The sequence below is a fragment of the Melampsora larici-populina genome (assembly GCF_000204055.1).
Source record: "Melampsora larici-populina 98AG31 unplaced genomic scaffold MELLAscaffold_4, whole genome shotgun sequence".
Taxonomy (NCBI): Eukaryota; Fungi; Basidiomycota; class Pucciniomycetes; order Pucciniales; family Melampsoraceae; genus Melampsora; species Melampsora laricis-populina.
The window spans coordinates 579,897-601,417 of record NW_006768768.1 but is presented as its reverse complement, the minus strand read 5'-3'; the positions used below and the strand labels follow the sequence as shown (position 1 = coordinate 601,417).

At 40.5% G+C, this 21,521-nt stretch overlaps 4 protein-coding genes across 4 annotated transcripts; 1 reads left to right on the top strand and 3 right to left on the bottom strand.

The window, feature by feature from the left end:
* Nucleotides 1-8,011: 8,011 nt before the first annotated feature.
* MELLADRAFT_115317 (uncharacterized protein) lies at nucleotides 8,012-9,370 on the bottom strand (the record flags this gene model as incomplete). Its single annotated transcript, XM_007405436.1, has 3 exons — nucleotides 8,012-8,040; nucleotides 8,138-8,898; nucleotides 8,970-9,370. The coding sequence occupies 3 exons, from the start codon at nucleotides 9,332-9,334 to the stop codon at nucleotides 8,012-8,014; spliced, it is 1,155 nt and encodes a 384-aa protein (XP_007405498.1).
* Nucleotides 9,371-13,258: 3,888 nt separating this feature from the next.
* MELLADRAFT_59839 (uncharacterized protein) lies at nucleotides 13,259-13,759 on the top strand (the record flags this gene model as incomplete). The annotated part of the gene is made up of 1 exon (XM_007405785.1): nucleotides 13,259-13,759. One exon carries the CDS (start codon nucleotides 13,259-13,261, stop codon nucleotides 13,757-13,759), a length of 501 nt encoding a protein of 166 aa, XP_007405847.1.
* Nucleotides 13,760-14,253: 494 nt separating this feature from the next.
* On the bottom strand, nucleotides 14,254-15,204 carry MELLADRAFT_92256 (uncharacterized protein; the record flags this gene model as incomplete). Its single annotated transcript, XM_007405435.1, has 5 exons — nucleotides 14,254-14,282; nucleotides 14,367-14,429; nucleotides 14,502-14,708; nucleotides 14,793-14,849; nucleotides 14,949-15,204. 5 exons carry the CDS (start codon nucleotides 15,202-15,204, stop codon nucleotides 14,254-14,256), a joined length of 612 nt encoding a protein of 203 aa, XP_007405497.1.
* Nucleotides 15,205-17,030: 1,826 nt separating this feature from the next.
* On the bottom strand, nucleotides 17,031-17,981 carry MELLADRAFT_92255 (uncharacterized protein; the record flags this gene model as incomplete). Its single annotated transcript, XM_007405434.1, has 4 exons — nucleotides 17,031-17,062; nucleotides 17,145-17,432; nucleotides 17,520-17,576; nucleotides 17,693-17,981. The coding sequence occupies 4 exons, from the start codon at nucleotides 17,979-17,981 to the stop codon at nucleotides 17,031-17,033; spliced, it is 666 nt and encodes a 221-aa protein (XP_007405496.1).
* Between the last annotated feature and the right edge of the window lie 3,540 nt (nucleotides 17,982-21,521).

Genomic DNA, 21,521 nt, shown 5'->3' with positions numbered 1-21,521 from the left:
AAGTGAATTGAGAAAAAAATTGCTCTCTCTCACTCTACAGCCATGAGGTAGATACATGCGCGCAGGGCCCATTTTTGGAGCTCAGCATGCGCGCATGTGCGCGCAGGGCCTGCGGGTCGCACATCTGCGCGCAAAAATATGCGCCGCCGGCCACATGACTCTGCATGTTATGGTGATTGTCTCTAGGTGTGTACTGGTACTGAAAGCTAGGGGGAACTTGTGAAGGTCCTCGCTGATCTACCTGCCTTCTTAGCAAATCGTCTTTCGCATCTTGGACTTGTTCATCACCCACTTTGGCCACTTGGCTAGTTGTTGCTTCAGGGATTGGTGGTGGTTGTTGGATCCCACCTTGAGCTTGTCGTCCTTTGGCCTGTTGGTCTTGGTTTCCATTATGTTGTTGGCTAGGCGGTGTGGTTGTGATTTGGCTTGACGTTTGGTTGCTCGTCTGTGTCAACGTTGCAAGCTTGGTTGGTGGTTTCACTTTCACTTTGATGGACTTTGTCTTGGTCGGCTCTTTGCTGACAATCTGCTGCTTACTGCTGCCTCTAGTCTGTCTTTCCGTGCTTGCTGGTGTTTGCTCCTGTTGCCGGTTGGCCAAGTCTTCTGCATTCTCCGGTTGCTTCCCTTTTCCGCTTGCTAGCGTATCTTCTTGTTTGCCTTGTCTAGCCGTTCTACTTTTGTCTCTTAGTTGTTCATCTATTTTCTTTTGGAATTCTTCCGTATCCATTTCTGTCTTTTTTTTTAAAAAAAAAAAATAAGCGGAGTGTTCAATCTAAGAAGATGGTTATGGTTTGATGTTGAGGCTTGTGAAAATAGCGATGAATTTTAAGATTTGAAAAAGAATTCTACAGCTAAGGATTATACGGAGAAGATGAGAGCTGTGAGAGACTGTGGTAGAATGCAGGGAATTTGCAGAGATTTTCAGTGGTAAATCTTCTGTCCTATTTCCCTGTATTCTCCAACGGTGTTGGCCGTCTCTGTCACAGGTTCTTGTGACATCTCAGACTCTCTCTCACGACTCTTTTCCCTTCTATGGAAGATGCCTTACACGTCGGGGCTTTGGTGTAAGGCTGTCAAAACAGCAAGGTAATGTGAAGATACGCGGAAATTCTTTGGAAACCATTTTCTAGTAGGAACCAAACAGAAGAAGAACATCAACAGATTTGTAAGATACCAGGAAGAGGTTAGATTGAACAACTTAACCAAAACTTGACCATCACCAAGGGGGAATCACAGACTACAGCACTGATCTGATCCCATTGAAGGCCTTGAGCTTTAAGAGTGTCCTTCAATGCATCAAATGTATTTTCCGCTGTATGACGAGATTGATTAAGGTTGAGTACATCTATGAAGTGTTTGATGTCAGTGCCACGTAAAACCAGAACTGCGTAAATACTATTTCAGATATGTTGGTCCAGCCATCTAATGAGATGGTTAAATTTGATTGAGTCTTCAACTTCTCCTTGACAGCAATTTCATGTTTAGCATGCAAAAGAGGAAGTGTTTTTTCCATCATGCAATAAGGGTTGGCGGCTTGAACGGACAGACTGCTAACATGTTTTGAAAATTCATGAAATACTTGTTGTGAAGAAATCTGAAGGCTACTTTGCCAGTGATGAGAGCTTTGAGAATCTCTTCATCAAGCTTAGCTAACTTATCAGATGAATAGGGCGTGAACCATTTCTTAATACCAAAGTCGTGGACAATCTTATCATCTGGAACAAGGGCGACTTCCTTTGTAGCAGTGGCGGATATAGAGGGTGGTAGAGTAGAAACACCATTTGCCGCCTTATCCTTGGAGATCATCAACTGTTGATATTGGGATTTTTGCAAGATTGAGATTGATTGACATTCATGTATCATATGTTTGGCCAGATCGCATGGTTTTGCATCCATCTCCTCCTGGCAGTGTTGGCATTTGGCGAGGCGGTGGTGTTTGGAGCTGTCCTGACCACTTGACCTGAGGAATCCAGTCCATTGCTTTCCAAACGCAGAAGTCAGTGGAACCCAGTTGGGTTTATCTTTCTTCTTGACTTTAGGCATTGATGTATAAGTGTAAAGTTCAAAGTTTGGCCTTCAAACAGAGTTAAATAGGAGGTCTTGAGGTGGTTTGTAGGAAGCCACCTCTCTTTACGTGACCCATTAGCCTAGTTATAATACTAGGGCGCGCCACCCCCAAATTCAGCCTGAGTGGGCGCGCCCACCACATGACCGGGGACACCTTGGGGCCCATTTCAGAGGCCTTATGTGGTCTTACCTGAGGTCTGTTCCGTGCTCTAAACTCCTTAAAGTGCCTGAAACAGGGTACCGGAGAGATTTGTCCTAGCCCAGGGATGGTGAGTGGGCGCTACAATTTGAAGAGTTTACTGTTTTAGCAATCTTGAGGAGCTTGATTGCTCTGCTGTTACAACTGAGGTGCAAGGTAAAGGATAGTTAGAGAGGGGAGGAAAATTTTCTTTGCCTCTCTCTGTATCCATTGGCCCCCCGGGAGCGTAGGCGTATCAGTCCCCGCGGGAGACGAGAGACTACAAGAGACTACCAAGAGACTATGTACCGACTGAGTACCGATATAACACAACCCGCCCAAAACAAACTCCCCGGTATTCACCAGGAGAACGATTGGATCCAAATTGCAGGAGTCCCTGGGATGCAACTCGATCGATCTAGATTCATCACCAAGTTACCAACCTCAACTTCATGCTTTTCACTTCGACTATCAACTTTGAGTTATCAAAACAATAAATCAAAAGTAATCTCAAGCAGTTACTACACCTTCTACCTTGACTATCAATCATTAGATCAATACTACACTTTTCAATCCAACTATCAATCATTTAGAGACATCTACCATTCCTTTTTGGCAATCAAAATAACATCAAAAAGGATTTGAATCAGATACTAAACAAAAATTGAATTCTATCAATAAGACCAAAGGGAATCTCTCAACATTCACAATTGATGATTGTACTATGACACAGTCTTGTTTGAGTGTCTTTCTTGTTACTTCTCCTACGGTGATTCTCTTTCGATTTTTTTTTTCAATTGGCCTTGTCCTTTTTGTTTTGTTCACCGTACATAAGCATTACTCTTGACTCTACTTCAATCATTTTTCTATTTAAAAACCGAAGCCATTATCAAAATTAGAAAAGAATTAGATTTTTTTATTCATTTCCATACCAAAACCAAAAAGACAAGTCTCTTTTGATCTACTTCACAAAAGGTTTTTGTGAGAAACACAATCAATCACATCTTGCAGTCAAGAAATCTAGCCTTTTGTGATAAAGTTGAATCAGACAAAACTTGATAAAAAGTTCAATGTGAAGATTTTCACATATCCCTGGAATTGATTTCAATCACATTTCTTGCAAAGCATGATGGTGAAAAGAAGAAAGCTGAAGGAAGTGAGTGAGCACAAGAAGTTCGAGACGGACAAATGCTCGGGGTGAATATGTAAAAGTTAACACACTGTACAGCCCAAGCTGTACAAGGCCTGTCCCCGTTGTCTCCCGTTGTCTCCCGTAAAGACTGATACGGCTACTCTCCGGGCCCACCCTACCCTGTCGTGTGTGTGAGCTTATATGTGCACCTAGTTGTTACCTTACCCTCCTAGCTACGATAGAAGTAACTTATCATGTCGTGCCTTTGGTGGGAAGAAGCAATCTTTGTGTTAAGGAGTGGTACCGTGCTTTTGGTCCGGCTTATTTTGATGGCCTTGATGATTAAATATATACATTACAACATATTAGGTCAATTGACATCTACATATTGTAATCCAGAATGAATTGAAATATAAGAGCTTTTCACGGCTCAGCACTGCTGGGCACCACTCTTGCCACCCCTGCCCTCTGTCCTTTGATTCACGTGCACCCAGAGTGCGGGGAGCTCAGGGAGCTCAGGGAGCTGGCACTGCTCTTGACTCCCGCCCCTGCAATTCCCCGCGGGAATTTCTTTGCCAGACTGAATCCCAATTCCCGTCCTTGCAGGGGCCGGAGCTGGGGACTCCCCGGATTTCTGGGACCAGGGCAAAGGCCTAATCAAGGTAGAACAAAATCAACAGTATCATTCAAGTACTGAAATGTCATGGTAGAAGTAATTTAACTGACATTGACAAATTCGGTTAATGGGAAGGTGTTACAGAAGAGTGAAGGCTTATAAAGTAACAGTTGCTAGGATGGTGTTAGAAGAAGATGTCCGGATTGGGATTAATTTGGGATTGTTTGTTTGAATGTTTTTGTTTGATGTTGTGATTGTGAAAATTTATGTCTTTGTGTTTTTCTTATTAACCTCCCACCTCTTGCCTCTGAATCTTTTTCCCCATTGAGGAAATTTGTTCTAAAGGTGAGAGTAAAAACACAGAATCTCATTATTTCCCTCAGAAGTATTCTAAACACAGCTGAACCTTTATTTTATTGTGTTTTATTCTTTTGATTGATTCTTCTCTTTATCAATCTTCTCTTCTTCACATCATAGTTCTTTTTATTACTTTAGTCCTCTGTTCCTTCCTTCAGGTTTGTCTCAGAGTTTAGAGTCTTCGTTGTCTTGGTTAGCCAGTTGCCTTGTCAGCACAAAGCTAAGTCTGTCCTGTCTACCTTATAAAGGTTTTATTCCGTCACACAGTGTCAAACCTGTAATCTTGTTTTCTTACAGCAAAAAAGCAACTTTTGAGGGCAAGTCCCCTTCAACAAAGCATACATGAACTGATCTTACACTTCCTCATACACAAATTATATAAATTGAGGAAAGAGAAGGAAGTGATACATATCCAAATTAGTTGAGAAAATGATTCATTGAGATGTGTATATTGAGGGGATGAGAAAAAAGATTTTATGTTTTCGCCAATTCTGGAGTATCCTCGATTCTCACATATTGCTTCTGAAAGGTGATGAGCAGCTCTGGCCCTATGCAGGGCAAGACCTCGTTCAGGTCCATTGACGCTCTCAAGTCTCGGTCCACAAGAATGTAGAGTTTGAGGGCCAAGGAACAGACAACACAAGACAACAAGCCCACTTGATGCCCTGATTCTTCTATGTTAATATTCTAACGTGCCGTTCAATATGTCTGATGACCCCGTGCACACACACTGCAGCATGATTGTCGTAGAATACTGGGTCTAGCAAGCTAACAATTGATGGATTTTATGTAGCCTATAAAACGGGATGACCTTTGGATCAAATCCTTCTTTTGTCTTGTCCATTTTTCACATTTCTTTCGAGTATCAAAACAATTGCCAAGCTCATTCATTTTGATTGCTCTCCCTCTCTGATTTCGTTTATCTTGCACACTTAATTCTTTATAACCTTTTCAACTCTTTGTTTTCAATTGTCATCTTTGATTCATTTACAAGAAATGTATCCTAATTATTCTACTCCTGGAGCAAGTACTCAATCCACTCGAGAAGGCAAACGTCATCAAATCCAAACTTCAGCTATCACTTCTTGGCCTCTGTGTGTTTTGCCAGTCGTGAGTTCTTTTATCTCTCCCCCTTCAATGTTGATCGCTGGATAACAACACGATCACTGATTGGTTTCAATTTTTGAATCTGTTTGCAATCACTTCACCCTACTATACACAAGACCGCAAGTTCAGGTCCATATTTTATTGGAGGAGTTGTCGATTCATGTGGCACTAGTTGTGAGAAGATGACTCCACAAGATCGCAAATCAATAGATCATAAGGAATCAATCCTCGAGGGCCCAAGCGAGGAGCTTTATCTGCCATTATCTACGGCTTCACGTCTTTCTGGCTTTTCGGATCGCAAGAGTAGGCGTAAGATGGTCATGTGACCTGTCTCGTGCAACATGGTGAGTTTTCCTGGAAATTGAATCAGAGGGGTTATAATCGATTTCGAGTCTGATCTTTGAGCCTGTTCTTGCTTAATCATAGTTTTGGGATCAAGGGACGCCAAGTGAGGATACCAGTGCAGTGGAGGCGAGCAACGCCAACAGGAATTCAACTCAAGATACTTCTCCTGCGAATCCGATGAAGTTGGCATACTTTGATTCCTTCCCAACTCAATCAACAACACCTCTCACAACACCTGGTTCCAATGGAATCTTATCTGGTACACAAACCCGACAAGACCAAACTTTATCTGTACATCTTCCCTTCCTCAAAGCGATGGGGCCAAAGAGACACGCGGCTTTACGTCCGACGATCATACGGACTGCAAGTTTACCTACGACTTCGAATCCTCGTCCTAAGACGTCACGAGGAATTTCGAAGGCAGGGAATGGATTCCAAGATGTGATTGGAAGTGTGGTGACGGGTATTGTTGATCGCCCAGTCGTGGACGAGTCTACCTCTGTGGATGATTTTTTTGATCAGCTCGAACGTCTCAACGTTCCTAGCGCGACAGATGTGCTTCGCTTTGGAAAGGCTTTGAACGGAGCTCTAGAATCTTATTTGGACCGAGTAAGGCAAATCACAGAAGAGGTTGACAGACTGGATGAGAGTTATTGGAGCGATTCTGATTCTGACACATGACTTTTTGAATTTCGCCACCTTTGATCCTCTCAATTCTATTATTCTTTGATTGTACTGCTGGAGAGATTGTTTCTTGTATTAACTACGAAATCAAGCACTATGATTGCTTTGAACATTGTATATCTAAACGGACCATTGAGAGACTCATCCTGCCTAATATCATCAAGCACCAACCTGTGCTTCAATCTCTTCTTGCCCCAAGGCTTAGTGACAATCTCATGATTCCCTAAACCTTCTATGGCGATTAAGCTCAACTAAGCCCCTCACGAGCGCGTTCGCCGCGCCCTCGAAGAGGGGCTTGGGCTTACATCGGACTCGTGATTTTTGGCGTGTGAGCTCAGTGTTACACTGACAATTCAGAACCCTTCCGCTCATAAAACAGTGTGTATGTGGTACCAAAGTATGTACCAACATGAAAACAACAACATACTAGAATCCTAACAATTTCTACGGTGAGGTGAAGTGCAACAAAAAAGATATTGCTTAAAGCAGGATACAAATAGACTGACCAAACTACCTTTTGAGCAGAGCCACACGTAAAGTTTAGCTTAACACAAGTCCGCCTGAAATAAGAATTCCTCAGCTCAGAAGAACCTTAGACCTCAAGCAACAAGGCAACTTTTGGGGGCAAGTCCCTCAGCATTGAGGGACCATGTTAAATCAAGTTAGATTTCAATTTTGCAAGGTGTGTTGTTTTCTCATCACGTGTCTCAATGGTCACTGATCAAAGTGATGGGTAAGCTCAATGACAGTACCTCACCATTGGCTCAAAGGCTACTAAGCTCAGAGGAAAAAGTGATGAAAATGTCAATTGAATTTCTGGCAGTGCATTTGGAGAGTTTGAACTCATATTACAACTAACCAACATTCCTGAATATGATACATAGTGAATTGAAAAAAAAGTATGGCTATCCCTTCAATAAAGCATACATGAACTGATCTTACACTTTCTCATACATAAATTATATAAATTGAGGAAAGACAAGGAAGTGATACATATCCAAATTAGTTGAGAAAACATTGAGATGTGTATATTCAGGGGAGGAGAAAAAATGTTCTAAAAGTAAAAAAGAGAACAGAAAAAAGTGGAAACGATTCAAGAAAGTATAGAGAAAGAAGTGAATTTGAGGATTCAAGAGAAAAATTAAAAGAGAAAAAAAGGTTTAACAAGAAAGGTGATTTGAATCATGATGATTACAATCGAGTTTAACTTTCTCTTTCCAAATTAAATCATCATGATCATCATTCAAACCATGATCAATTCCACATTCACCACCATCCAAATCATCATCCACCTTATCATTATGATCTAAATTTTGTTTCAAATAATGTTCAATTTCATTCACAACAATTCGAGTAGAATGGATTTCTTCAATTCCGTTTTCTTCTTTTTCAAGTTGAGATTTAATAAAGTCTTGTTTAATTTTAGATCCTAATTGATCAGCTTTTAAGATTTTTTCATACCATTTACCTTCTTCAAACTCATTCCGACTCATTTCTACATTGGTTAAGTTTTTGATTAATCTCTTTAATCCGTATTCTTCAATAAACATTGGTCTAGGTACTATTCAGAAGAAAGTAACAAACATTCAAAACAGTTGTGAGAAATCCAATTCAATAACAAATAATCATTGATGGTTCAAGAAAAACTTACCATATATGAATGGAGTCATAGTAGCCAATGTTTCACTACAAGTACCATATCCCAATTTACCCATTACTACATCAGATAAAGCCGTAAGATCAGGTACATAAGAAAATGTTTTAGGAATCGGATAAAACCGATCAAGAGCATCTTGAGAAGTTAAACCATCGACCGAAGAACCACAAACGATAGCAATCCAACCAGGAGGTAAGATATCAAAGAAAGGTGAATTTGTATTTTCAGAAGTTTGAATGGGTTTAGGTCTAGGTATCACTTGACCACCAAATGAAATTAAAAGGATCTTGGTATTTAAAGTTTGTAATGAAGTCGGTAGATTTAAAAGTTTTAATAATGATAATTTTTGGTTCGGTTTATAGATTGATTTTGAGATTTTACGAAAAACTAATGGTAAATCGATCACTGGTCTTGGAATGTCTTGAATTGATCTATCTAATAAATTATGTATATGGTCTTGAAATGAATGTTTTGCAAGGTTGACCCATTTAGTTGACGGTAATTCTACATCTGTATCAAATCCTGGAATCGGTATAGATCCTGGTAATCTTAATAAAAGATTAGCTTTTGAATAATCTGAAATGACGATTTTGACTAATGGATCTAAAAGCTTTGGGTCTATTGGAGCTTGAACTTCTTCGGATTTGATTAATGGATCGGATTGAGAAGTTGACATTGATAAATACGAATAACATGAACAGAATGTAAAATTACTGATGATCACGGAAGGAATTCCTGCTTGAAAAGCTGCAGCACTGTTTAACATAATTAAGAAGAATCATTAGTTTCAGTATCCAAAAATCAAAATAGAAAGATAAAGACTTACCAAGGTACAAATGGAGCGTCTACCAATGCACATTGAATTCCTTCCGATTTCAACCAATCGATTTCTTCATTTAAGATTCTATTACGATCAAACCTAATAAACTTATCTAAATTATCAAACGTTTCAAATTTATCTACATCATAAGCTTTTGGTTGAATGATTTTAGGTTCGATAACTTTGGATCGATAGATAAGTTGGTTTGATAGAATCGATTCAAATACTGATTTAGGTGTTGATGTGATAATGTAGACTTGATGACCTGATGAGATTAATTCTAAGCTGATCGCTATTACTCTTGTTGCATGTCCAAATCCATGACCTGAACAATAGTATGCGAATTTGTATGTTTTGGGTTGATGTTTCATACTCGAGTTGTTTGAATGGCGTGTTGAAGTTGAAGTTGAAGTTGAAGTTGAAGAGACAAGTTGGGAGAAAGAAATTCGAAGTGCAATCAAATTTACAAGTCCAAAATTAAAGGCACCAAATTAAATTCTCAACTTCTTCTTCCAACACATCTGAACACATCCCTACACATCCAGCATCAACTGCCAATATCAAAATCCTTTACCCCATCAATATTCCACCTGCAATATTGACAAGTGTCTCAAACCTCTCAAACCTGAAGTCACTGTCCAACCACTTCTATATTTATCAAATGAATCCAATATTTCTCTTCAAAAATCAAACGAAAAACTTGTCTTGGGCTTGACCACAGAAGTGTGTAAGATCTGCACAGCAAGTCAACTCGCCTCCAACACAGTCCCAAATGGTGATGGATGTGGGGTTGCAGAAGGAAAGCACAAATTATGTGCCCACTAATTTTAAAAAGTATAAAAACTACAAGATTCAAGATGAAATGCAAAAACAGCTCATGAAATTAGATACCTTTGTGCCATTAACTGAAGAGTTTGAATATTTCCAAAATGACGCCAATTCAAGCCCTTGCAGTTCAAAAATCTTTGCAAAGGTCACCCAACACAATCATCTTCACAGAGCAATGGATGAGATCAAACGGCTTGGTAATAGATCTTGAATTCATCAATCCGGCATTAACATAATACACATGGGCTTGGAAATCTTGTTTACACATCTTGAACAATTTCCAATCTTCACCAATGGACCCCTTAGGTTTTGTATTATCACTTCATTGAAGTATCTACAAAGAAACAATTTAGGATCATATGAAAGACTGTGGAATCTGTGTGTCCTTGAGATACTTTGATATTTTTTGCCAAGAGGGAATGTGAACCCAAACAAAGGTAGTGTCTGTCAATGAGGATTGGAGCTCTTCCTGTTGGACCAGGAAAGTTTGTCACCTGAAATTACTTTTCTGGAAGGAAAGTTCAGGCACTTCCTGAGGACTTGACTTTAAACCTAGGGTGGAGATTCGCAATGGGACATTAATCACTCTCCAGAAAGATGGATGAGATCACCATACCACACTTCACTTGCATATTTTGGGTGCCATCAAAAGCAGAACTGAGACAATTAAAATGATTCCAGCTGTCATTGATGCTCTCAAGCAATTTGAGCTGATTGTGAATATCAAAAATTAACTTCAGGGTGGCAAACAAAACCTTCAAAGAACTGCCTTCATGAAGATACATGACCAACTACTTCAAGACAAGTCCTTGTCCAAATTGTGAACTGTGGAGTCATTGACATTGCAAACAATACATAACATAATTGATAATACTACTTGAAATAAATAAATCACATGCTTAGATCAAATAATGCAACATACACAGTTTTTACATACACTCTCTGATAGTATTCTATTGAAAAAGGATGTGCAGCAAGTCCAGCTGATCACAACCATCAGAAGTCATCTTCTGCACTCTGAAAGGATCATCAGGAAAATAAGGATGTTACTCCAAACAAATCCTGTGACTGATGTGAACACAATAAAATCATTGACATTGACATGTTTGCAGAACATGTCACTTGAAACCATGCCAGGAAAATCTATAAAGTGGTTGTATCATATATTGAAATACCAGGAGACTTTGAAACCAATTTCCAAGGTTTTATCACTGAAGCTCTCAGGTACATTGAGTTGATTATGGACATCAGAAAGTACCTCCAACACCCCAAAGGAAGACATCAAACACCCAAATCACAATCATAGACATATACCACAAGTTACTCCAAATGGGCTTTCCAGCCAACCCCAAAATTGTTGGTTTGCTGCCATTGCAATGTTTGCAGCACATGGTTCTCAAGAATTCTCGAGATGAAAAGTTCCAATTGTTTTGCCTTTTTTATCATATGTTAGAATATCAGGAAAACCTACATCCAACTGCTATGCAGAATGTTGAATCTTGATTATCAACCAGAAGACAATCCAGAGTGATTTACCAGAGGGGGATGTGAGATGCTTAATTACTGCCCAATACTCTAAGATAATTCAAGGAGAATTTGGGAGATCAGTGAATTCTGTTTACATCAAACAATGTCTACATATATTGAATATCCAAGACTCTGCACTTGCAGCATGGAAAAGGAATTGTATGGCCCACATGTTACACAAGGGGAGAAGTGTCATGAAGATTGAGACTTTCTCATTGAAATGATGTAAAAAGTAAGCACTTATATAGAAGGAATTGAACAATACCTGAGAAGGCATGTAGGAAAAATGGTAAGCATCTTTATTTAACTTTCACCAACACCTTAAAATAAATTTATGATAGAAGGAATACCATCTGGGATCCCTGGCATTCCCATGTACCAGAGCCTATATGTGATTTCTTCCCACTTGTTGATCCAAGATGTGGAACCAACATAGAATGGGAAGGTCACTGAAATACAGGATATGTAATTTTTGACATCGTTGCAGGATGACTGATCAAAGTTCTCCTGATGTTTGTAGAAGAAACTGGCCACTACGGATCTTTAAGAAGTCTTTTACTTCCAGATGAAGATGAATATTCTGAATGAAGCATCATTTGCAATGAAAGTCATAAAGGATGTGCCATGTGTTGAGCTGGATCCTTGGAGGGGCAAAGAGTTGTAAAATTAGGATGTGGGGATGTTCCCCAAATGGTTCATGAACAATGTATCAAGGTAAGTGGATCAATCTGTGGGACTAATTACTTAGTATCACAGCTATCACAACAATTTGCTGATATTGATTTTTTGTCTTAATTTTTCTTGATTGCCTGGGTTGGAACTTCCAATACTAACATGGGGTTGGATTGTGACATCTGGAAGTGTGAGTTTTCCATGTCCTGTATGTAGGAGGCCAACCAAAGTACCACTTGCTCAAGATCAGCACATGTTCCCCTGGAAGCTCATCACAACAATTTATAATTCCAAGTTGGTTGCTTATATCCTCATGTGAGGTTTCCAAAATTCTAAATTGACAGATAATACATGTGACTGTGATGACTACATCATTCAGAGGCAGAGGCAGAATTTTTCAATATCCATTGAAGGAAATTTTCTTGGGCTACACAAAGCTTAAAGATTCTACTGATAAATCTCTCGTTGTAGGGTTGGGGCAACCTACACACATATGGAAGTCCCAATTCCATAGACTGTCAAACCATCGCGTGCTTTTTTGTCAGAAACAATGTGTGACAATGTGTGAGAAATGTGATAGACTAGCTTGACGAACGGATGAAATGAATGACATGCAAGGCGACAAAGCAGTCAAGATCTTTAGTCAGTGGTCGCTCGTTGCCTTCCATCATGTTGATAGCTAGCTACCAACCCGGAAGGTATATGACAGATTCTTTCCAACTATGGATCGTCCCGCTTCGCCCGCGGCCCAAGCACCCGAAAAGTTGAATGTATATGATGAACATCCTTCCAACCAAACTTTCGCCAAAGGACACTTAGTTGCTTCAGAGCCATGTAGTATTACGGTACTCAAAGCAAGTATGTACGCGTACATACTTTTTGCTACATAGTTTTTTTGGCGGGGAAAACGAGTCCAAAAGTATATTCGTTTTATTTTCCCCGCCAAAAAAAGGTATATACGACAACTATATACGTGTAACTATGTAGCTTTGAGTACCGTATATGTACAACTCAAGTTGAGCTAGGTCAAGCAGTCCCGATTCGCGGACCATATATGCAGGGGCGGAATGGATACTTTCAGACGTGTTAGCAGATCTATGGTTACATACGCCATTAGACAGATCTTAGTGCAATGCGCATTTGATGGTGACGCCATCAAATATAAAGAAGTCCCTTTGCGCTTCTGAAATATAAATTCGCCATCGATCCACCATAATATCTCTACCTTCCCCTACAAATTCTAACCTCGAAATATTCACCCACTAAGAATGGAATGTATGCATGGTTGTTCTGGTTTTACTACACCCGAATCCTTTAACATAGAACTACTTCAGGCGTTACTGAAGAAGCTAATCAACCGTAAGCCACTTGCTGCTCAACCCTGTTTTCAAATCGAAGGCACACCTCTTAACCAATATCTTTGTATTCTGGCGTACACAGCTCATGCCCCCGAAGGTGCGATACTGCATGCATGGGAAACACGATCGGTTGATGTATTCCAGAACTTAACTTACGAATTAGTGGAGAAGGACCTACCAACAGCGTCATTCAAGGTAAATGTGTTGGAATATGATCCTACGGGTAAGTCACTTCGAAGATACTTTATGATGGATCGGTTTAAGACTGAATCGATCGAAGCTCAAGGATGGTGGGAGATCAAGGTCGACAAGGATTCAAAGCAAGGCCTCAAGGTTCAACCTATACGTGAATTTCAGTTTCCTGCGTCGTTGGTACGAGGTATTCTTGCCAGGAAAATGGCCCAGTCGTAGTTTTGAAGCCAGATTGAAATCGAATGGTTTCCGGACTTCGCACGCATGGGATATCCCAGACATATTTGTCATAGTCAAGATGTAGTTCGGGAACTTACACAACTGCAATCTTGAAGGCTGAGCAAGAGGTGAAAGATTAATAGCTATTTGAGGAATGTTTTTTTCCTTGAATCTTCAAAGCACGTACCTATGTACAGGTGAAAGAGACCACATACTGTTTTTACTAGAATTGTCAAGGAATTTTCACAAAGCTGTCTACTTTCCTCAAAGAACAAATCTTCAAAGTTGCAAATATCCACATTTTTTTGATGCTCCTTACGAATTTTCTCATTTCACTCATGACGAGTTTCACAAGATGAGACCACATGAGTACAGGAAGGTTTTTAAGTCTTGTCAACTCAAACTGATCAAAATGTGCAAGGATGTTTGTTATTTTCAAAAGAAAGTAAAACACTTCACCCAATCTCGACTTATTTTACAAAAGGATTATTCGACTAGACAAGTATTTGACATTTAGTACATTCTGAGTATATAATGAAACAGAAGGGTAAGAAGAATATCAGCTTCAACACTTCAATGCTTCTGAAATAGCTCGATACCGACTTACCCATAACACTTTCCAACTTTTGGCATCCTACTGTTTTAGGTGGAGTAGCTGAAGTCACGCACTCTAATAAAGAGAAAGAAATAGAGTTAGAAATTAATGGTGCACTTCCGAGAAGAAAAATCAAATTGAACATACCCAATGGAGCTTTAACCACAAAAGTTTGTTCTTTCTTTTCTGGTGCAGCTCTACGGGTAATTGGGCGAGGAGCTTTAGAGGATTGGACAGGAATAGGCGAACTTCCGAATGATTTAGCCGGGATTTCAGGCTTGAAAGCGTAAGACAAGCACTGTGTTGGACCTGAAGAACCCTCGCATCCAGTAGCAAAGACGTGGGGCTTTTTGTCTGAGAGTGAATCGGAATATTTGAATGTTACTAAGATTTTAGGAAAGGAGATGCGATGAAAGATAAACCAAATTGGTCACGTACCTTGTGAACGACATGAAGAAGGTAAACACATAAAGACAGATTTTTTGGTTTGACAAGCTACAGAATTACGGAAAAAAATTAGAACCCGGCTGAGGAAACACTTTTCATAGCATTTGAGACATCAGGAGTGATTCGATAAGTGAGGAAGACCCTTACGTGTTGAAACTTCAAGATCAGCTTTAATAGAGAAATTTCCTTTTTGTGTGCGGTGTTGTCCAAAACCTTGACTACAAAGTTGCGGTCCTTCAGTCATAGGCTGTGGTTTATTTGTGGCTGGGGCATTACTTGGAGTTTGAACAACCTCATTACCGGCGGAAGTTGAGACGGCTTTACCACTGGTAAAGTGATGACTAGAAAAAGCTAAAAAGACGGCAACGAATTGAAAGATTCTGATAGATTTGTCTGTGAACATTTTGAGGTGGATAAGAGTCGTGAGTGAATTAAGAAGACTTGAAGTAGATGCAAAAAAGATATGTACAAGATATGGTCAGATGTTGATAGGGATAAAATAAGGTAAAGGATCGAGTAGGTTTGAATATACTTGAGCACCCTCCAAATGATCACAATTCCTGAAAAGATAGGTCACAGGTCCTGAAGATTATGGGACCCCGCACCCTTCTGAATTGTATGGGACCTCATCGGACCTTTGGGGCTTGTGGGCAAGGGACCTTGGCATTTGTAACTTTGACTTGGTCATCATTCCTCAGTTGTGTATTGTGGGATCCATCGGTGGTGTTCCGAGCCACCATATTCGGCGCGTCAAAAGGTGAAGGCAGTTGATGAGGAACTACTTGTGGGTGAACTTAGTCTTGACCATGGGCTGCAACTCTGATTTGTGTTGTTTTGATGTTCTTTAAATTTATGGATGAAACTTGAAGCGTATTGCCAAGTATCATTGACATTTCGACCTCCATCTTTCGAGGCTCTTGCTATGCGTGCGGTGAGCGCAAGACTAAACATTGCCATCTTCTTCACGGCATATTCGGCTCAGTCATTATTCCCTAGAGCACAGACCACCCCGCTTCAAAATCCTTCATGCCTGAGAGCACACCCTTCCGTTGATACATCAACCAAAGGATACTATGCTCTCTGGAGCATACCAAGAGAGTCGAGCTTAAGTTGGTTTAGCTTGATTGGGCTCACACCTGCAGCCTGCTCACTCCGTCGCTGACTTGGCCTTGACCAGAGTAGGGTAGAAACGAGACGCCCCTGTTTTCCTCGTGTCCCGGGGTCTCTTGAACGGTTAGAGATTCAAAGTATTTTTCTGAAGGACACTCTAGCGCAGGAATTTCTTTTTATCAATCGGATCTTCAAGGCGAGTCAGGATCCTCGCCCATGTGAACCGATTCAAGCAAAATTTCCTCCTCACTCTCAGCCTGGCTTGAATGAAAGATTTCAAACGAGTTTCTAGCGCAGAATCAAACTTTTCAGTTATGTATCAAGCTATCATAGATCGGAAAAAAGATAAAATCTATGCTTTGCATTTGTTGCGGAGAGCCTCATATCTTGATGTCCCCTTGCCGTTCAGAAACCAGGCAAAACATACGAGATAGGGTCAACCATATGGTAAAATTGCTACATGTTAAGTTGAGCGTGGCAAAGCTTTGACAAGCTAGATCTTGTTATCATTTTTCCTTCGTATAAATAAATACTTGAGAATCTGAAACTACATATTTGATCAGATCTCACAGAGTGTAACTTGCATAGCATCCTGTAGCTTATCATAAGCTGCATGATTGACAGCACAGGCTCAGCTCTTGTTGACTGTTGATTCCCTCCATGATTTCCACTTGAGTCTACTTACTAAATTATACCTCCTGTTCAAGATGACAGTTTCAAGTGTCACTAACAACCGGGTGAATGTAAAAGTTAGTGGTTTGATGTAGTATGAGAGACAACAGGATACAACGAAGATGGACGGTATCTTCAATGACAAGGTTTTGACTCAATTTTCTTTCTGCAAAAGATTTCTGAAAAGATGTCCTTTTCCCTAAAGAATAAATCTTCATCCAGTTATAAATCCATCACAATCATTTCACTTTTCTTATCTTACTCATTCAGAGATTCCCAAAATGAGATAGTCAAAAAGGCTTTATAATTCTTCATAAATCTCTCTGATCAAAATGTGTAAGGATGTGTATATATGTGTGTTTGTTCTCAAGAGATAAAAATACAAATCTTTATCTATTCTCAATCCGTTCTACAACAGACACAAAGATTCGACTTGGAATCATTTAATCAGACTGCAATTTTTTGACATTTAGTACATTCTAAGAATAATGCAAAAACCACACGCAAGAATAGTTTCAGCTTCAACATTCCAATTATTGAATCAGCTTGAAAGTTACTTACCTACGACACTGTCCATCTTTTGGCATCCTGCTGATTTTAGCGGTTCACTTGAGATAACACACTCCAGTGGGGATTTGACCGCGGAACTTTTATCTTTATGTTCAGGTTCAGCTCTAGTTTTGATTGTATGAGAAGCATTGCGAGGAGCTGGAGATGATTGAACAGGTTTAGGATGTGGAGGTTCAGATGGTTTTTTAGTTTGAACTTCAGGTTTGAAACTGTAAGCCAAGCATTGTGTTGGGCCTGATGCACCTTCGCATCCAGAAGCAGAGGCGTGTGGCTTCCTGTCTGATAGGGGTCCAGAAGATGGTATATGAGTTTAAGAGATTGTGGGAGAGAAAACGAGTTGAAGAAGGAATGAAATTATCTAGTTACCTTGTGAATGGCACGAGGAAGGTAAACACATGAAGACTGCATCTTTGGTTTGACAAGCTACGGGATCATAAAAAAAAAACAATTCGAGGCACAAGGACTGGATTAGTCTGACAGTTAATTCTCATAGAATTCAAGACATTATGAGTGATCAAGTGAGAGATGAATGTCCTCACGCGTTGTATCTTCCTGTCCGGCTTTGACAGAGAAGTTGCCTTTGGGTGTATGCCGTTGTCCAAAACCTTGACTACAGACTTGTGATCCATCAACGATAGGACTCGGTTTATGTCCTACTGGAGGTCCAGCTGAAATGGTGTTATGATTGTCTGGTTGTTCACTTGGATTTGGGACCTTTGCGTTGCCGGTAGGAGTCAAGATGAATTTACCACTGGTAAATTGATAAGTAGAGAAAGCTAAAAAGATTGTAACATATTGAAAGAGTTTGATTGATTTGTCTGTGAGCATTTTGACTGGAATGAAGCGGTTTTGTTTTTGCTTTGATGTATAAAAGCTGTGAGGGATGGGAAAGAGACTTGATATCTACAGGTATGATATCTGCAAGAGTGAAGTTGTAGAGATTGGGAGGCTGACGATGATGAACTGACAGAGTATCATGTGGATTTATATAGTTGAGCACCCTTTCCAATCGAACTCGGAAGAAGTGATCATGATTGCTAAACAATTTGGTCATAGTTGCTGGAGATCGAAAGACCCCGTACCCTTTATAAATTACGAAAGACCTCTTCGGACCTGTGGGACTTATGGACAAGGCACCTTGGCATATGATTATCTCGCAGTTTTTCCATGAGCCATATCGTCATAAGGTAAGAACTTGAGCATGCAGTACTTGTGGATGAACTTGACCATTTTATATTTCTGGGTGAAAGGAAATAGCCACGCATCATCAGCATCCCAATCTCGATTTTTCGAAGCTCTTTTTATGCGGTGAGCGCAAGACTAAAGCTTTGTCATCTCCTGCACAAGATTTGTTGCTCAACCACTAGTCCTCAGGAGTCAGACCTCAGAACACTCCATCTTAACATCATCATTCTTGCCCGGGAACGCATCCAAAGGCTACACCGTATTTCTGAAAGCTACCATTTAACCAAGACAACTGAGCTTGAGCCTTTTACGCTGGCATGGGCTCACTACATAGCCTTACTTGGCCTTGACCAGAAAAGGGTGGAACTCTTGCTACAAAATACCCCTCCTTCTCCCCCAGGGTCTCTTGAACTGTTTTGGTTTCATGGAAATTGTCCCCATCGAGTTAGAGGCGGATCAATGACGTCTGACCAATTTATAAGACCGAAGCTTATGTAAGCTACTCAGATTTTTTTGGTGACCAGAGCTACAAGGTGAGTTGATCCAGGAGCCCTTGCATTCATGCAAAAGTTGCTCCTCAGCTTACACCATGGGGCCACTGGCACGTGACGCTCACGTGAATTTTCACACTACGTGCTGTCTACATCGTCATACCTGATGTGAGCTACACGTGCTAGCCAGTGTGAGCTTCACCCAATCTGACTCATATCATAACAAGGTGAGAATCTCATATCATGACGAGGTGGAATGACTCGCACAGTGACAAGGAGACTTATCTGATATGACAATGGTGCGGGCTTGATCACCCAATGAAAGGTCGAGTGATTCCCCTCAGTGCTCATTCCGTGTTATTTGTTCTTAATAGCCAGCCCACTTAAACTGGGATGGGCTGTTTTTTTGCTGACCAAATTGTGCATAACCAATTTCATCTACTATTTGCATTGGCAAAACCCTGAAATACTACACACATATACCAAGCTAATACAAGAGATAAGATTGGAAGAGTACAGCCAAAAAATTGAGAGGGAAAGACTCAAATAAAATAAAATAGATCTGAAGGTAATGGGGATCTTCGTATCAAAAGAAATGATGATGTAGATATGACTGAATGTGAGACAAGAAGCCAAATAGATGTGTGCATTACTTACCTAATACAAACAGGTGATCGAGCCAGTGATTGAGCAATCTGTGGACAAGGGAGAGTCGGATAAAAAGTAAGGATGAGATAAAAAGTAGTTCCAAGAAATCAGTAAATTTGAATCATAAAGTTAAGATGTTTCAGAACAAGAACATCTCACTTGATCTATTAAGTTTTTGTAGATTGTTACTCTGAAAGAAATGACCTCGTCTCGAGTGTATCCGTTTTGTTGAATGATTTCATTCGTTTTACTATAGCTGATTTTATTGAGTCCTCTGATCCAATAGAAATGAAAAAGAATGGTAAAAGTTGACTACTTCATTTGGTTTTGAATTGAGTGATTGTTTATTGAACTTCAGAAGCATCGGCTTTGAAGTAGCATGATGAAGTTCGATTGTGTTATAAGTTCTTTTGAAATTCATCTGTCCATTTTGCTCGATGTATTCTTCATGACTTTCATTTTGATTTTGTAAGAAATGATTCATTGGATAGAGACAAAGAAGAACAAACAGTCCTGATAAAAGAACTTTTGAACTTTTTCGCTTCTTCTTCTAAAGGTTGAGTACAGAGTAATCGAACCCAGGATATTTTCAAAGCCATCAATCTGTGCATCATCAAATTACAATGTCATAAGAACAAAATAGGAAGGGCCGAGCATGACCAAATCAAAATGAGCCTTTGAAGAAGAGAAAAAGAGGGAAACTCACAATGATACAAGTGAATTGATATTGCTAAAGGACAATAAAGGGCATCAATGAATATGATAGGATCAAAAGAAAATCAAGCAGACAAGATTGATGTGAGAAACAGACAAACCCATGAAGTTACCCAGTTTGTTCTTGCAATCTATTACATTAATGTGATGCAGTTGATGAACCTCGCTATTGAAGATGTGAGAGTGAGACTTCTTGTGATTGATTGAAGTGAAGACGTTTGAGGGGGTCGTGTGCGGAACGACATATAGAAGAACGACGGTGGTCAATGGAATTTGGAGAAGTAAAAACCGGTGACGTCACTGTCCCTCAAAAAAATTAAAAAATAAAAATAAAAACCAAAAAATTGTAAAGTACAAATATCGCTGGGTTCTCAAGAATCTGAGTCATCCAAGCTGATTCAGGTGCTGAGCACCTGGCTGACAGGTCCCCCTCACACGCATCAGCTCACCCGCTAATAGGCTGGTCCATCACATTACGTAACGTGATCTCGCTGCTCATAGCGAGCTCATGTGTAGAACGGGCGACAAGCTTGGGTGAGGGCCACGTAGCTGCGGTCACACTGCTACACCACAGAGTGGTTTTCGAGCAGAAATATGGTCGGTGAGGTCTGCAAGTGGTCGGGGTCCTGAAATTGCCGGAGAACCGCCTGAAAATGGCTTGTAGAAGGCCTGAAAATGGTCTGTGAAAACCGGCTACATACCAGCTGCAGTCCGATTGAGTACCATTGGTAGTCGGACTGCAGCTGGTCTGCGTAGTTAAGTCTGAAAAAGGGTGGGTGAGCGCCTGTGAGACGTCTGCCAGACTGTTCTTCCTTGTAATAAAATCTTTTACACCACGGAGTGGTTTCTGAGCAGAAAAAGCGTCGGTGAGGTCTGCAGATCGTCGGGGTCGTGAAATGGCCGGAGAATCGCCTGAAAGTGGCCTGTAAAAGGCCTGAAACTGGCCTGCAAGAACCGGCTACATACTGGCTGCAGTCCGATTGAGTACCGCCAGGAGTCGGACTGCAGCTGGTGTGCGTTGTAGTTGAGTCGGCCGCATGTCACATGGCTGCCGCTCGACTTGATACCGCCGGCAGGCAAGCATCAGTCAAGCTAAGCTTGACTTGATCCCTGATCCGGAATTTCCCTAACATGGCTTTTAAGGGAACTCGGGACAGCTCGGAGCATTTGTACTTTGGGTCCATTCAAATTGTTTCAAGTCCACTTGTCATCCGGTCATCCTAAATATAGTGCAAAACAGCAAAACCCAACAAGTGTCGGGTTTTTTTTCAAAAGCTTTGTGCGGGGCCATTTTTCGAGTTTTTTGGGATTTGATTTCAGTTTTGAAACG